General features: G+C 39.0%; 1 protein-coding gene and 1 long non-coding RNA gene across 3 annotated transcripts in view; one reads left to right on the top strand and one right to left on the bottom strand.

The window, feature by feature from the left end:
• LOC141568875 (uncharacterized) overlaps positions 1 to 16,471 on the top strand; it is a 102,061-nt gene that overhangs the window by 73,794 nt on the left and 11,796 nt on the right. The window contains exons 2-3 of the long non-coding RNA XR_012492120.2: positions 5,392 to 5,499; positions 6,170 to 6,240. This is a non-coding gene — a long non-coding RNA (uncharacterized LOC141568875). The remainder of the gene's footprint in view (positions 1 to 5,391; positions 5,500 to 6,169; positions 6,241 to 16,471) is intronic.
• The window catches only part of MYH8 (myosin heavy chain 8), a 28,206-nt gene continuing 26,074 nt past the window's right edge, over positions 14,340 to 16,471 (bottom strand). For both annotated transcript variants that reach the window (XM_088801916.1, XM_019755219.3), the window contains 3 exons: positions 16,270 to 16,374; positions 15,617 to 15,712; positions 14,340 to 14,611 (listed from right to left, as the gene is read on the bottom strand). In XM_088801916.1, the coding sequence (XP_088658042.1) occupies positions 14,462 to 14,611; positions 15,617 to 15,712; positions 16,270 to 16,374 (351 nt within the window). In that variant the 3' untranslated portion in view covers positions 14,340 to 14,461. The remainder of the gene's footprint in view (positions 14,612 to 15,616; positions 15,713 to 16,269; positions 16,375 to 16,471) is intronic.

Genomic DNA, 16,471 nt, shown 5'->3' with positions numbered 1-16,471 from the left:
GGTGGTCGGTTAGCTCAGTTGGTTAGAGTGCGGTGCTTTATCAACAAGCTTGCCGGTTCGATCCCCACATGGGCCACTGTGAGCTGCGCCCTCCACAACTAGACTGAAACAACTACGTGACTTGGAGCTGATGGGTCCTGGGAAAACACACTTAAATAATAAATAAAAGATAAAAAAAAACTTTAAAAAAATCTTGGTGTAAAACTTTCCAATATGATTACACAGGCTCTGATGAGTTATGGACAGACGGTTAGAATTAATCTCTAGATGCTTCTATGAATTCAAATCTGTGTTATAACTCTCCAGAGCATCAGAGGACTGGCTTTCACAGTGGTTGTGCCCTGGTGTCTCTGAATTCATCCTGCAGATTCAAAGAGAAGCGTGTTGTGTGGGCTCAAAGTTTTCTGCCTCATTGTCCCATTTAGGCACAGCAATAAAAGAAAACCTTTAAATCCCAGGAGGTGAAAAGACCTCTGTGAACTACAGCTTTATTTTTTTGAGGCCCTATCCCACATTATATTAATATATTAAAATTCACTCAATATATATTTACATATTAAAATCTACTTGGATTGAGTATAAAAAATAATCATGGCATAAGACAAAGAAGGCCTTGATTAAGTAGGATAGAAATGAGATTTAAAAGGAAAGAGAAAACCCAAGGTACACCCCAAAGGCAGGATCCACAGGACTTTGATGACTGCTGTGTTTGAGGGGGAGCAGGAATCAGAGAATCCTGCCTTTCATCCAGCCCTCATTTTAGTCTGGGAAACTAGGAGCATGAAACCAGCTCAGAGGAAATACTGAAGCCGGGGAAGGCGAGCTTAGATTTTAGACATGTTGAGGTTGAGAGGATGGTGATGATCACCTGGAAGGGAGAGGTAAGGGTTCAAAAATTTAAAGCCGAAGTCAAGGCTAGAGACGGTTGTGTTGGGGGGAGTGGCGTCACTTGAAATCATTAAGAAGGACGAATTCTCAGAGGAAGGCTGTATGTTTAGGAAGCGGGAAGAGAAAATGAAGATGCAAAGAAAGGAAGAAAAAAAGAAGGTCATTTTCCAGTAAGCAAATACCTGTGTGAGATCTTGTTGGAGCCAGAAGAGCCAAATGGGTCCATATTTTACTTCTGCCATTTACCAACTGTGGCAAGTCACGTCACCTCTCTCAGCAACTGTGGTGATTTTTCTGTCAGCTGAAAAATCAGAAAAATAATTCTGTTTCTGCCTGTCATGAGGATGGTGTGGGGATCAAATGAGACACTATCTACACCATCTAGATGTGGTTGTCTCTGCACGCAGCTGTTTCCAGATTGTGCCAAACAGTATGTTTTGATCTGTATCAACCTGGACACAGACCTCAGCAAATAACTTATCGGCACCAAAACATAAGAGAGCAATGTGGACTTTACTGAGGATTTTGTGGGGGAGACATAGAAGAGGATTATATCACATCCGTTAGAGTAAAGTATGGAAAGTTTCCATCAGAAATGTCAGTTCTACAAAGTCCATTTTCCTTCACACTGATGCTGATGGTTTATTGCCTTTCTTCCCCCAAGTTGTCTTCCCCACACCTACTGCAACTCAGTTGTTCCTCTATAACGGGGAGCCATATAGCTTTGCCATAGACCCGTATTCCTACACATCTGGTTACATAATAAAATATAAGACCTCAAGTAAAGAAGATCATTTGCATCCTTACACAGTCCAGTAACCACCTATTTTTACTCACCTCTGCCCTTTTGGGGGGGGGGGGGGTCTCATCTTTATCCCAACACTATGCTCTTACCATCATCCCATCTCTCCCAAACCTGAAAGGAGTTCTGTGAATGAAGGTTTTCTCCATTCTTGTTACAAAATAATTTTGTGAATTCTAAAGTGAAGGGAACTTTATCATTAGTGTCAAAAGAAGTCAAGTGAGGTCATATTTCCAAGAGAGAGGATACAATGAAGAGCACTATGCAGAAGATGAAGAAACAGAGGACGATGAACAGGGCATAGATTGGTCAGGGAGGTGATCCTGACATTAACGTTAGCAGGATGGTGGCGGTGGAAGCTTTAAAGGGGAGGGATTAAGCAGTGAGCCGATGTTAAAGAGGAGGAAAAGTTTTCCTGATTTTCCTAGGAGCAAATTTCTCCACCGATCATTACATCAGATGTACTCAGAGGAAATGTAGTCTTGGATGGTGCAGGAAAGAGAAGGAAGTAGCAGGACCAAACAGAGGTCTAGGAAACAAGTGTGATCAAGGTGATCAGAGGGCCACTTGAAAAGAAAGGGCAATTAATTGTGCTGGTAGCAGATCATACCTTACCCCTTACACCTATCTATGAGCTTATATAACAGATTAAATTTTAAAATGCAGCGGGAAGTTCCCTAGCCAGGAACGGACATTTCTGGGTGAAAGTCATAGGATAGTTACAACCACTAATTCATTTTATATATATACATTCTATATATATTCTATATATATTCTACATACATGTATATATATAATACACAGACACACACACACACATATATATATATAATTAGTTTCAGGTGACACTAATTCATATTTGAATTGAATTAAAGATTTAAGTGAGAATACTAGATTTTGGAACGGGGGGGGGGCCTTGAATTTTATCTAACTTTACAGAATCAGAAATTGAGGTTCTGGAAAGGTTGCCTAATAACGTTAAAGGTAGAAACAGACCCCTTCCCATTCTATTCTCAAACCTAAAGGAGCTAGTTCAGAACTTTTTCAAATGCAATACATAATCTCCTTCACTGCTGGCATTTATAAACTGAAATTTTGCAAAGCAAACAGTTGATAATCAATCATCAAGAGAGTTATTTAAATTGATTCTTCTTAAATCTCAATGAGGAGATAGATTTACCAGTCCTACATGTGGGAAAACTGAGGTTTGGCATGGTTAAGTGACAAGCCATACAACCAGTAAGTGGCAGAGTGGGAACTAGAATAAACATCTTTGACTCCAAGTCCGGTTTGTCTTTTCACTACAAGACAGCTGCTTCTGGCTTTGCAAGATCCTGTAAGACACTAATGTTCTCAGAATTATACACACTTCTCAGAGTTACACACAAACCAGGCATCCTTCTCCAAAACAACACGGAGAGGTTGTGTGGATGGCCTGGGAACATTGCGTTCAGAGAAGAAATCCTATCAGCTAGGTCTGCTCGGTAAACTGAGTACTTCCCTGCCTGCCCTCATAACCTTAACTGATTCCTTTGAGAGTTAGGGTCTCTGTCAGTTGCCTTTTTCTATTAGCTGTGTTTTAGTTACTTTGGTTGCTTACAGCCTCATTAGAACTAAGAAAAACATGACTAATTACTTTTAGTTACTACTATTGGGGTCTTAAATGATGTATCCTACAGACACACACATATACACACACGCACACATTTTCTTTACCGGACATAGCCAAAACATACATTTATATTGTTAAAATTTGCATGATAGTGTAATAACGGAAAATGGACCTTGAGAATCAGACTGCTGGGGTTCAAATCCTGACTTCACCATTTAAACTATGTGCATTTGGGCAAATTATTTAACTTTTTGGAGCCTCAGTTTCTTCATTGGTAAAATGGGGATCATAACAATACCTCACTCATGGGTCCTTGTGACAACTGAGTTAATGAACTCATGGCAGGGTTCTATTTGGAAGGGACATGATAGTTTCGGAGAAGGGAGAGTGGTGGGGCCATGTCGAGAGTCTGAAATTTAGAAACCAGGAGCTTTCTCTAGAGAAAGCACCAACCGCTGCCAGTGCCAGAGGGCCCTGGAAGGCAGGACAACATCTTTTACTGTGTTTCCCCAAAAATAAGAGCTAACTGGCCCATCAGCTCTAATGTGTCTTGTGGAGAAATAATTAATATAAGACCCGGTATTATATTATATTATAGCCGGTATTATATTATGTTATATTATATTACATTACATTACATTATTCCCAGTATTATATTATATTATATTATATTATATTATATTATATTATATTATACCCAGTCTTATATTATATTGAAATAACACCGGTTCTTATATTAAGTTTTGATCCAAAAGACATATTAGAGCTGATGGTCCGGCTAGGTCTTATTTTCGGGGACACATGGTATGTTGTTCTTCCATGTGTTCTACGTTGCTGTTTGGTGAGACCTGCCCGCTGACAACAGTCTGACCACTGTCCATCCAGTCCTCACTGCATATGACCACTTTCCTGTTCAGATGGCTCAGAACACTCTTAAATCAACTCCCCAATCCCCTTCCTCCACCACACACAACAATAAAAGAGAACAAGGAAGATAGAACCTGGATACCTGAAATCATCCTAGTTTGCTTGGGCTTGCGGTTTTAAAATCAGGAGAGCCCTGGGCAAACCTAGGTAAGTTCATCACCCTACCTGAAATGTTGTTGGGGATAGGATGGCAAAATTCTCAAATCTGACCAAGAGGAGGCTAGATGGAACAGCTAGAGATCTCCCACCAAGCCAAGACGGTGACAAAACTCAGCCCTAGTGCTAATTTAGAAGCTGTAATGCACAGAGCCAGCAACATAATGAGCAAACCCTCATTCAATTGTTAATTCACCACACATTCACTGAGTGCTGCTGGGAGGATTTTAAGTGCTGGGAGACAAAACAGGCAAAGTCTCTGCCCTCATGGAAATTCTAGTCTAGTGACTATGTGGGACAGACAACAAACAGATATCTAATGTCAATTAGTGATAAATGCTCTGAAGGAAAGGAAAAACAGGAAACAGGATAAGGAAATACTGGCTGTGTGGTGTCTAAATAGGTTAACCAGGGAAAATTTCTCTGAAGCGGTGATATTTGAACTGGCACTGAGTGAAGTGAGGGAGCAAACCATGAGAATATCAGTGAGAGAATATCAGTGTTCCAGGCAAAGGAAACAAATGCAAAGGCTTTGGGAGGTGAGTGTACCTGCAGAGGAACAGAAAAAGGCCAGTAGGGCAGGGCTGGAGGGAGTGAGGGAAACTGTAACAGGGAATGAAGCAGCAGAGGTGGCCAGGTGCCAGCTGGTTGGAACCTCGCAAACTAAGGTAAGGATTTCGGGTTTTAAATGTTAGCTGTTATTATAAAGTCATCTTTATTCTTCTCTATTGTGTGTTGAGTGGTGGCCCTATTATGCAGTGTTTCTATTCAGCTTTGCTTCATTCTGTCAAAAAAGGAAAAAAAGAATTTATTGAGTGTCTGCTCTCCATTCAACAAGTAACTTGTAAAGACACTGTTCTAGGTATTGGGGATAAAAATGTGGTTCTCTCAAACATTTTAGGATTTAGTTGGGGGTGAGTGGGTGGATCACAGTGCGGACCACGCAGGAAAAGACAGCAGCCTTGAGCTTTGACTACAGGAAACAAACAAGGTTTCAATTTTCCAGCGGGGGAGGAGTCACTCCTGGTGTGCCCCAGGGCATCATGGGAGGAGCAAGACCAAGGGATGGAAAAGCGGGACCAGTCAGCCTGGAGGCGATGGTAGGACTTGGCTGGTAAGTGTGCATTTGCCAGTTTGTGAGTGAGGAAGGCCTTGATGGCCCTCACGACTTTTTACAGCTCTGCGATTCCATAGAGTAACTGCGTGAAACTGTGATGGGGTGGCTGAAACTGGACATGGAGAGGGAATTGGAATGCAGGGCTCTTGATGTGACTGGGGCAGAAAGAAATTTTTGAAAAATTTCTTCAGTCACCAATTCCACTTGAAAATTTTCAATGCATATGTAGGCATGTTATTACATTGCATATACATATATATCATGCTAAATCCACTTTAAGTACTAAAATCTGTATCAATTGAATTATTTTTCAGATTACTGGAAAAATTTATGCTTCATTTGTTCAAAAGGTACTACTACCTTTCTCATTCATGCTCTTAACAAAATTTCTCATAATTTGAGCCCTTGCACTGTGTAGTACCTCAGTTCCCCCAAGAGAGAGCTGAGCCACAGTTCCTGTGAGGAGCTGAGAAAATAGTTCACCTTCTTACTAATCTAAGAAAAGCCCTGTTTTGGGTGTGTTTTCCAAGGAGAATGATTTTCTCCTTCATCACAGGAGAGGCTTTCTTTTTCCTTGTGGGTTCCGGAAGCAGCAGCGTGGGTGCCCTGGGAGGCATCAGGCCGGTAAATTCCATCCTTAAGTAAGGTTCTTTCCCTCTGCCCACAGCTGATTCTTCTGCTTCCCACTTAAGAAAATGTGACCTATGAAGTCTGCTGTGAAGGTGCCTGGGGACACTGGTATGTATAACATGTGCCCAAATCTCTGCCACAGCCAGGAGGCAGAATTTGTTTGCTCACTGACAGCTGCTGTGTTAGCTCTGGAATGTTAATCCTTACTGAAAGCTTGGATGAAAGGCAACAGCTTTTAGCAGCTGTGCTAATGGTCTCATCCATCAAATGACCCTCTCCTCTTCACTTTTCTGTTGTCAGTTATATCCATGTCTATGATGAGAAGTGGATATGAAATCTTCTTAAGAAGCAGCTTACTTTTATTTATTGGAAAAATACGAGCCTTTAAAAAAATTCCAAAGGTGATATACACATTGTAGAGATTAAAAATGTAATCAAACATACTGAAGGAATTTTTAAAATCACTCCTAATATTTTAGCTTAGAGGTTCTTAGCTACCAAATTTGGTTTAAGCCCTTTCACACCTTTTTCCCCTGTGTTTCCATAAATGCATACACAATTTTTTAAAACACAGGTTTCTAAACACATACACAATTGGGATGTCAGTCTCTAAGCATGGTTTTGTGTTCTGCCTTTAAAACTTAACAAATTATGAAAATTTTCTCATGGTATTAACTCTTCTTTTACATCATGATTTTTAATAGTTACATAGTATTCCATCCTATAAATGTACCAGGATTTATTTAACCAGTTTTCTATTGTTGGGCGCTTAGGGTGCCCTAATTTTTTTCTTTTAAATATTCTAGTAAACATGTGCATAGATATGTTTATGCATATCTTTAATTATGAAATTTATAGAATAGAATTTCTGGGCAAAGGCTATGAATGTTTTAAGGTTTGCAGTAGTGGAATTCCTGTTTTTGGAGTCCCCACAGTAATGGTGTTGCATATGAAAACATAAAGTATTCACTGATGATTGTTCTGATAGTCAGATGTTGTAAATATGCAATAATCAATGCAACATGACTGCAAAATAAAATGACAGATCTTGCATAAGTTGCAGAATGTAATGAAGTTGATGAAAGTGGTATTAGAAATCTGCTTGAATTTTGCAAAGCCATTGCGCAGTGTGGATACAGCAATACTGAAGAACTGAAAATTGATAAAGACGATGATGCAATAAGTGTTTCAAGAGAATGAGTTCAGGATCAAAGGATTAGGAAGACCCTTAAAAATATCGATGAAACCATCATACATTTTTTTTTTTTTTGCAAAGAAGGACATTCTTTATGATTGCATTGCAAACAATTAAAAATAAAAGATGTCACATCATACAAGATTGTGGGAACTGTCTCTTTCCTCCCAACTCCACTATTGATTCATTCATTTTTCGAAGAATTAGCAGAGCTGCAATTAGCAGAGTTACTTAAATGTTGTGAAATGGAATAAAGTTATTTTAATACTTTTGCTGCATTTTTAAGATAAAAATCTCAATCAGACTTCCCCCCCATTACTTAGTATGTAATTTTGGACCTCATTTTAATTTTGATTCACTTTAAATGGCTGCTTTCCTAGATTACATTTTGTCTATGTAGAAAATCCCAAAGAATTTACAAAAAACTCAAAACTATTAAGTGAGTTCAGTAAGGTTTCAGGATATAAGATAAACATACAAAAATCATTTGTATTTCTATATACTAGCAATGAACATGTGGACACCAAAATTATAAATAAAATACCTTTACAATCACATAAAAACAAAAAGAAAGAAAGAAAAAGAAAAATTAGGTTTAAATCTAACAAAACCTATATAGGACTTGTATGCTGAAAACGACAAAACACTGCTGAAAGAAATCAAAGATTTAAATAATGGAGAAACATACCGTATTCATAAGTTGGAAGAATCAACATAGTAAATATCTTAATATCTGATAATAAAATTAATCTAATTCTGTAAAAAATTATAATGCCAGCTTTAAAGTCTGACATACAGTATTCTAATTGCTATTTTCCTAAAGCACTGCAATTGCAGTATTTCTTCCACTGAAAAATTTTAAACAGCTTTATGGAGGTATAACTGACATATAATAAACTACACATATTTAAAGTGCATTGACATGTGTATGCACTGTGACACCATCATCTGAATCAAAATAATAAACATGTCCATCATCCCCAAAAGTTTCCTTCTGCTTCTTTGTAACACCCCCTGCTGTCCCTTTGTGCCTCCCATAAATCATACCTCCCCATCCCTAGGCAACCCCTGGTCAGTTTTGTCACTATAGATTAATTTTTTTTTCTAAAATTCTATATAAATGGAATAATAGAGTCTACACTTATTTTTATTTTTAATCTTTGGTCCGGCTGCTTTCACTCAACATAATTATTTTGAGATTTCTCCATCTTTTTTTTGTGTGTTAGTAGTTTCTTTTTTATCACTGAGTGGCATTCCACTGTATGGATTTACCATACTGTGTTTATTCATTCACTTGTTGATGAACCTTTGAGTTGTTTCCAGTTTTTGGCTATTATAAATAAATATTCTGTGAATATTTGTGTACAATTCTTTGTGAAATGACTGGAACAAATTGACAATTTCATAACTTTTTAAGAAGATGCAACTTCTTTCCAAGTGGTTGTGCCATTTCACATTGTCACTAGCAGATGTGAGAGGTCTAGTTCCTCCGCCTCTTGGTCAACACTTGGACTGTTAGCTATTATGATTAGTGCATAGTGATATCGCATTATGCTTTTTTTATTTTAAAATATTGTTTTATTTTTTAATTACAGTTGACATACAATATTATATTAATTTCAGGTGTACAACGTAGTGACTAGACATTTATATAACTTATGAAGTGATCACCCCAATAAACCTAGCATCCATGTGATACCGTACATAGTTATTAAACATATTATTGACTATATTCCTTATGCTGTACTTTATATCCCCATGACTATTTTGTAATACCAATTTGGAGTTCTTAATCCCTTCCCCTTTAACACCCACCCCCTAAACTGCCCTCCCATCTGGCAACCATCAAAATGTTCTCTGTATCTATGAGTTTGTTTCTGTTTTGTTTGTATATTTTGTTTTTTAGATTCCACATATAAGTGAAATCATACGGTATTTGTCTTTCTCTGTCTGACTTATTTCACTTAGCATAATACTTAGTTATCCTGTCGGTCGCAGTAGCACACTCTTCATGGTCACCTGAGCTGGGTATCCAGGTGTGTGCCTCTTGTGTGGGTTTTGTGTGCCCTTCTAGTGTAGTTGAGCGTCTAAGTCCATCCATGTTGTTGCAGAAGGCAAGATTTCATTATTTATGGCTGAGTAATATTCCATTGTACATATGTACCACTTCTTCTTCATCCTTTCATCTATTAATGGACACTTAGGTTGCTTCCATATCTTGGCTATTGTAAATAATGCTGCAGTGAACTTATGGATGCATATGTCTTTTTGAATTAGTGTTTTGGGCTTCTTCAGATAAATTCCCAGAATGGAATTACTGGGTCCTTCTTTGTTATATATAGTCTTTGTTTTAAAGTCTGTTTTGTCTGGTATAAGTATTGCTACCCAGCTTTTTTCTTCATTTCCATTTTCATGAAATATCTTTTTCTGTCCCGTTATTTTCAGTCTTCGTGTGTCTTTTGATCTGATGTAAGTCTCTTGTAGGTAGCATATGTGAGAATCTTGATTTCTTATCCATTCATCCACCCTATGTCTTTTGATTGGAACATTTAATCCATTTACATTTAAAGTAATTATTGATAGATATGTAGTTATTTCCATTTTATTATTCATATTTTTTATCTTTTTTCTTCTTCTTAAAGAAGTCCCTGTAACATTTCTTGTAATACTGGTTTGGTTGCGATGAGCTCCTTTAGCTTTTTCTTGTCTTGGAAGCTCTTTGTCTGTCCTTCGATTCTAAATTATAGTTTTGCTGGGAAGAGTAATCTTGGTTGTATGTCCTTGCTTTTCATCACTTTGAATATTTTGAGCCAATCCTTTCTGGCTTGAAAAGTTTCTGTTGAGAAATCAGTTTAAATTGGGAGCTCTCTTGTAGGTAACTAACTGCTTTTCTCTTGCTGCTTTTAAGATTCTTTCTTTATCTTTTTTTAAAAATAAATTTTATTGGGGAATATTGGGGGACAGTGTGTTTCTCCAGAGCCCATCAGTTCCAAGTAGTTGTCCTTCAATCTAGTTGTGGAGGGCACAGCTTAGCTCCAAGTCCAGTTGCCATTTTCAATCTTTAGTTGCAGGGGGCGCAGCCCACCATCCCATGGTGGGAATTGAACCAGCAACCTTGTTGTTGAGAGTTCGTGCTCTAACCAAATGAGCCATCCGGCCGCCCCCATCTCTCTTTATCTTTAACCTTTGGCATTTTAATTATGATGTGTCTTGGTGTGGGCCTGTTTGGGTTCATCTTGTTTGAGACTCTCTGTGCTTTGTGGACTTGTATAATATATCTGTTTCCTTCACCAAGTTAGGGAATTATTATTATTATCCATCATTAGTCCTTCAAATATGTTTTCAATTCCTTGCTCTCTCTTTTCTCCTTCTGGTGACTCTATGATGTCAGTGTGGGTATGCTTGATGTTGTCCCAGAGGCCCCTTAAATTATCCTCATTATTTCAGGTTTTTATTTTTTTGCCATTCTGATTTGGTATTTTCTGCTACTTTATCTTCCACATCACTAGGCCAATGCTCTGCTTCCTCTAATCTACTGTTGATTTCAATTTATTCTTTATTTCAGTTATTGTATTCTTTATTTCTGACTGGTTCTATTTATGTTTTCTATCTCCATTTTTGCATTTCCTATTTCTTTGTTGAAATTTTCACTGAGATCATTACATATCCTTATAACCAGTGTTCTGAACTCTGCATCTGGTGGATTGCTTGTCTCCATTTTATTTAGTTCTTTTTTGGAGCTTTGTTCTTTCATTTGGGACATGCTTCTTTGTCTCCTCATTTTGGCTGCATCCCTGTGTTTGTTTCTATGTATTAGTTAGAGCTGCTATATTTCCTGGTCTTAGTAGAGTGGCCGATGTAGTAGTTATCCTGTGTGTCCCAATGGCACAGTATTCATGGTCACCTGAGTGGGGTGCTCCAGGTGTGCCCCTTTTGTGGGTTGTGTGTGCCCTCCTATTGTAGTTGAGCCTTAATTGCTGTTGCCATGTCAGTGGGAGGGATTGACCCTCATGCTGACTGGTTGTGAGGACTGGCTTTGACTACAGTGGAGGAGCTATTGTGCAGGGGCTGACCCTACAGAGCAGGATTTGATTTAGCAGGGCTCTGATGCCTGCTGAGTCTGCCTTTTGGGTGGGTTGTTTGTGGAAGTAGTTGGGTGGTGCTGTGGTATGGTGTGAAGCTGACCACCAGGTGTGTTAGTTCTGGGGCCTCTTGGGAGGGGCTCTGGTGCAGGTAAAGGTCAGTCTGCTGCCTGTGCCCTGCCTGGGGCCACTTGGTATGAGCTATAAAGTGATCTGCAGATGGTTGTTACTTGTGCTGGGCTTGAAGGTGCCTGGGAGAAACTAAGCTGCCAACTGAGCCTGGCTGCTTCTAGTTCTGGTCTTGGGGCTACGTAGCAAGAGGTACAGGGCCTGGTGAGGCCAGGTGGGGTTTGTGAACTTTTGAGAGATTTTAGGAAAGTCTGCAGTATGAGCCAAGATGGACTGTTTATATGGAAAAGTCATTGGAAGTGGTTTAGATGGGCCTACATGTTGCATGGGACAGGGTCTCAGGGAATCACCAGGGCAATCGAATAGTGTTAGCCAGGTGAATGGAGACACAGATATTGTGCCCACTTGCATATGCAGGCTGGGCGGGGGGAGGGCTCAACAAAGGAACAATGGCTTCTGCTAGCACTTTTGTCTGAGAAAAAGCTGCCCCTTCAGCCTTTGTCCTGAAGCCAGACAATTCACTTCCTCCCCATATGGTCCCAGCACTGGAACTCAGAGAGAATGAGTCTGTCAGTAAGTAAGTCCTTGTGTGGGCCCTTTAAAAGGAATGCTTAGGATTTCAGCTGTCTCACTCAGCCACAATCTCCACTGGTTTTCACAGTCAGAAGTTGCAGGAACTTCTCTTCTCGGCACTGGAACCCTGGGTTGGGGAGGCTGGTGTGGGGCTGGGACCCCTTGTTCCTCAGAGGGAACCTCTGCAGCCAAAATACCTCTCCTGATTTTTAACCTCCACATGTAGGTGTTGGATCAGCTCCTCCTACCATTCTTGACGCAGCTTTTGTATATTCTTAGTTATAGGACTTCTGTTCATCTAGACTTCAGGCAGTTCTCAATGATGGTTGTTCATAGTTTAGTTGTAATTTTGATGTGGTTATGGGACAAGGTGAGCCCAGTGTTTACCTACTCCACCATCTTGATCAGAACTCTCTCATTATGTTTTGTTGTTTTCATAATGACTCATGGTGTTGGGCATTTTTAATGTGTTTATTTGCCATCTGTCTATCTCTTTTAGTGAAATGTTTGTTTACATCTTCTGCCTCTTTAAAATTTGGATGATTTGCTTTATTTTTTAATTGTTACATTTATTTATGTATTCTGGAGAAACATTCTTTATCAGGGATATAATTTGCAAATACTTTTCAGTCTGTGACTTATCTTTTCATTCTCTTTAACCGTGTTTTTCAAAGAGCAGAAACTTTACATTTTGATGAAGTTCAATTTATCAATTTTTTTCTTTCATGGTTTGTGCTTTTGGTGTAGCTAAGAAATCTTTCTGTAAGCCAAGGTCACAAAAATTTACTCTTATATTTACATGTAGAAGTTTTGGTGATTACAGTTTTGGTTTCTTCTTTGATCCAAAATTTTATTTCGGAGAGTATTTTGAAATATTTTTGTTTTAAGCTTTGTTATTCATATTGGAGATTGTGGCCTGTACAATTTATCCTGTAAATAATTGAGACTGATCAGGGTTGGGAAGTGGGGGAGAGTAGATGCTAGAAAGTGAAAGAGGGAGAGGGGTGCATAATACACAATTTTTGTCTACGTTGCATTTTTGTTCTACTGCCTCCTCTCTTTCTGGAGGCCAAACTCCTCATGTTCATATTCCACCAAATCATCTTTCTTGTTCTATTCTTCTTTTCATAATCTCTCTCTCTCTCTCTCTCTCTCTCTCTCTCTCTCTCCCCCTCTCCCTCCCTTTCTCCCTCTCCCTTTCCCACCCACCCATCCAATCTATCAGAAAATCCTATGCATACGACCTTCACTGTATATCTAGGATTCATCCACTTCTCATCATCTCCCAGTGCTATTTCTCTGGTCTCAGTCACTGTCATTTTTTCATCTTTTATTTTACTGTAGTCTCCTAACTGGTCCCCCGTTTCTACCTTTGCCTCCTTCAGTCTATTTTCAATACAGCAGCCAAAGTAATTCTTTTAAAATGCATGTTAATATCACTCCCCTGCTCAAAGCTTTTGCATGTCACTCAGAGTAAACATAAAAATCTTTATGTGGCCCCCAGGCCCTACATGAGCTCTGGGACCCCTGGTTCCTCACTTATAACTACTTTGTTCATTCTCCTGTTCTGCTGGCCTCTCTCTGTCCCCCTGATATGCCAACCTGCCCCTGCCTCATGGCCCTTGCTTTTTCTGTTCTTCCCTCTGCCTGGAAATGCTCTACCTTCATATACTCCTTTGGCTTACCCTCTTGCTTCCTTTAGGTCTCTGCTCAAATGTCTTTTCTTATTAGAGAGGTCGTCCTTGACTATCCTACTAAATAGTAACTGCCTCCCCCAAAGTTTTATATTTCCCATTAGAACTTACCATCTTATACATTACAGCTTCTTATTTGTTGATTGCCTTTCTCTCCTTATAGAATATAAGCACCCAGAGAGTAGGAACTATGCTTTGTTCACTGCTATACCCACAGAACTTAGAACAGTGCCTGGCACATAGTACACACTCAGTAACTATTTGTGGAGTAGTTAAATGAATGGGTCCTGTCTGAAAGGGTGTTTTCTTCAGTGATTTTTAACAATTTAAAGAGATTTAATAAAATCACATCCAGCATAAGATAATTGTGTGCGTGGGAGGATGGGAAAGGGGATGCTGGATGGTGATGGAGGTACAAAATATTGAATGCTCTGCAAAACCATATACAATATTTTAAATAAAAAAATAGCTAGGTGAGAACTGTATTTGACAGTCAATAATTTTGGAAATAAAAAAGCGACAGTTTGGTTTAATGTAGAAGTTTACTGTAGTTTTTATTCAACAGTAAGAGAAAAGTAAACATCATAAAGCAAGTGACCAAAAAGAGCACATTTTGTGCATTTCGTCAGCCACTTGGCAGCATCGGGCAAATGTGTTCACTCTGCGCTGAATTTTGTGTGAACTTCACGGCTCTTCGCCCGCAGCTTGTTGACCTGGGACTCAGCGATGTCAGCCCGCTCCTCAGCCTCTTCCAGCTCATGCTGGATCTTGCGGAATTTCGTGAGATTAGTGTTGGATTGTTCCTCCTAATAACAGAGATAAAAATGTGAGAATTAGGTTTTATGGTACTCCTTGCACTTGTCACCAAACAGGATTATTTTTTCAACTCACATATTTCCTTGTTATGGTCAGTTTACCATATCTGACTTCAAATCTGGACAGAACTTATAAGTTTAATTACATTTTTTACTTTAAAGAATGAGAGAAGCCATTTCAAAATGGAAGGGACAACCTTATGATATCAAATCTATATATACTTGAAATCCATTTTTAATGTATGGAGTGGAAGCAGAGACCGAGGTACCCTCCCTTAAAAGTTTCGTGAGAAAATGTAAGGTCAAATTATAACTTTGGGGAAATCCCACTTTAAATTTTTTTTGCCATATATTTTAACTCTGGTATACAGAGAAAGGAAAAAGTGGGGCTAGGAAGAAAGTAGGCCTCTATCGGCTGAACTTATTACCATTCGTGCCTCTCTCTTCTTTCCTTTCTTTACTTCCTACTTACTTCCTGCCTACTACATTGTACTTGGAAGAATGAGGAACAACTAGGGAAAGTAAAGCTGGAGAATCTTCTAACGAGCATGTCCTTATTTGCTATGGCTTAAGTGGAGAGATGATCCCCGATGATGATACTGGTAGTGAGTGAATAAATCAGTTGGGGTGAAAGCATTATATTTGGCTTTTGAAAACACTTGAGTTTGTGCATTTCTAGAGGGAAAATAGTATTTATCATGGTGTTATTTAGAGTTTCTACTGTGTCTTCTTTGCAGCTATCAAGTAAGGTGGGTTATGTAGAATTTTCTTTCTCCCCCCCTCCATACTTTACAAATTGTGCAATAATAAAAATGTCTTCTCTTGAAGTTTTATTCTGTAATTAGGATTTGGGGGTAAATTTGTATTTATAAAATCATCTCAACCTGTGAGTTGTCTATTCTTACTTTGTCTCCTTCTTTCTCATTAACATATTTTCTTTATCCATTTTCTACCCCAAAAGAAGTTTTCTTCCCTCAAAAGCATAAAGATACTTACAGCCTCCTCAGCTTGTCTCTTGTATGATTTCACCTTTGCCTGTAGTTTGTCCACCAAGTCCTGCAGCCTGAGAACATTTTTGCGGTCTTCCTCAGTCTGAAAGTTGGAAAAAACGATCTGCATTCAACCCAATGAAATAAGCCTACTATAGGTGGTAAAATAAGTCCCTTTGGTATGACGGCAGTGGGCCTGGGGTACACTTGGTCAATTCCGAGGCTTCCTTCCTAGTAATGACAGTCGACACTCTTGTTCTGTATCCAGTGTGTGCAGGCACTGTATTAGGTAATTATACACAACTTCTCTAACCCTTATCTTCCTACCATGGAGAGTAGATGTTGTTATTTTATTTTATAGGTGATGAAACTAAGGTTCAGAGTGTTAAGTAACTTACCCCAGTTCAAAAAATAAGAGAGGCCAAATCAGCGCTCATACCTAGTTTATCTGGCTTTAAAACCTCTATTCTTTCCTCTCTTATGCTATTATCTAAAGGCCTTTCTGATCTTTCCAAGCCTAGTGTAGGTGTGTGCTCAGCATCTATGTCATTTGCCCCTTGTATGTTCAAGTTCATGTGTCTTTGTGAGTGCCACATAAATCACCACCAGGTTTTCCCACTGGGAAGGAAGTCTGGATAGTCTAGAAAGCTGTTTCCTTACCTGGTAGGTGAGTTCCTTTATTCTTCTCTCATGTTTCCGCAAACCTTTAACAGCATCCGCATTGCGTTTCTGTTCATTTTCAACCTCTCCTTCAAGCTCACGTACCTGCATCCAAGAAAGATATTTACTGATAGAGTCAGTCTTGGAGGGTATTAATTAGCTCAAGATCTACTGGAAGATACTGGATGGATGTCCTCAGCCC

Source organism: Rhinolophus sinicus, chromosome 12 (assembly GCF_057876585.1).
Source record: "Rhinolophus sinicus isolate RSI-liver-muscle chromosome 12, RSI-T2T, whole genome shotgun sequence".
Taxonomy (NCBI): domain Eukaryota; kingdom Metazoa; phylum Chordata; class Mammalia; order Chiroptera; family Rhinolophidae; genus Rhinolophus; species Rhinolophus sinicus.
This window is presented reverse-complemented; position numbering and strand designations above follow the sequence as displayed.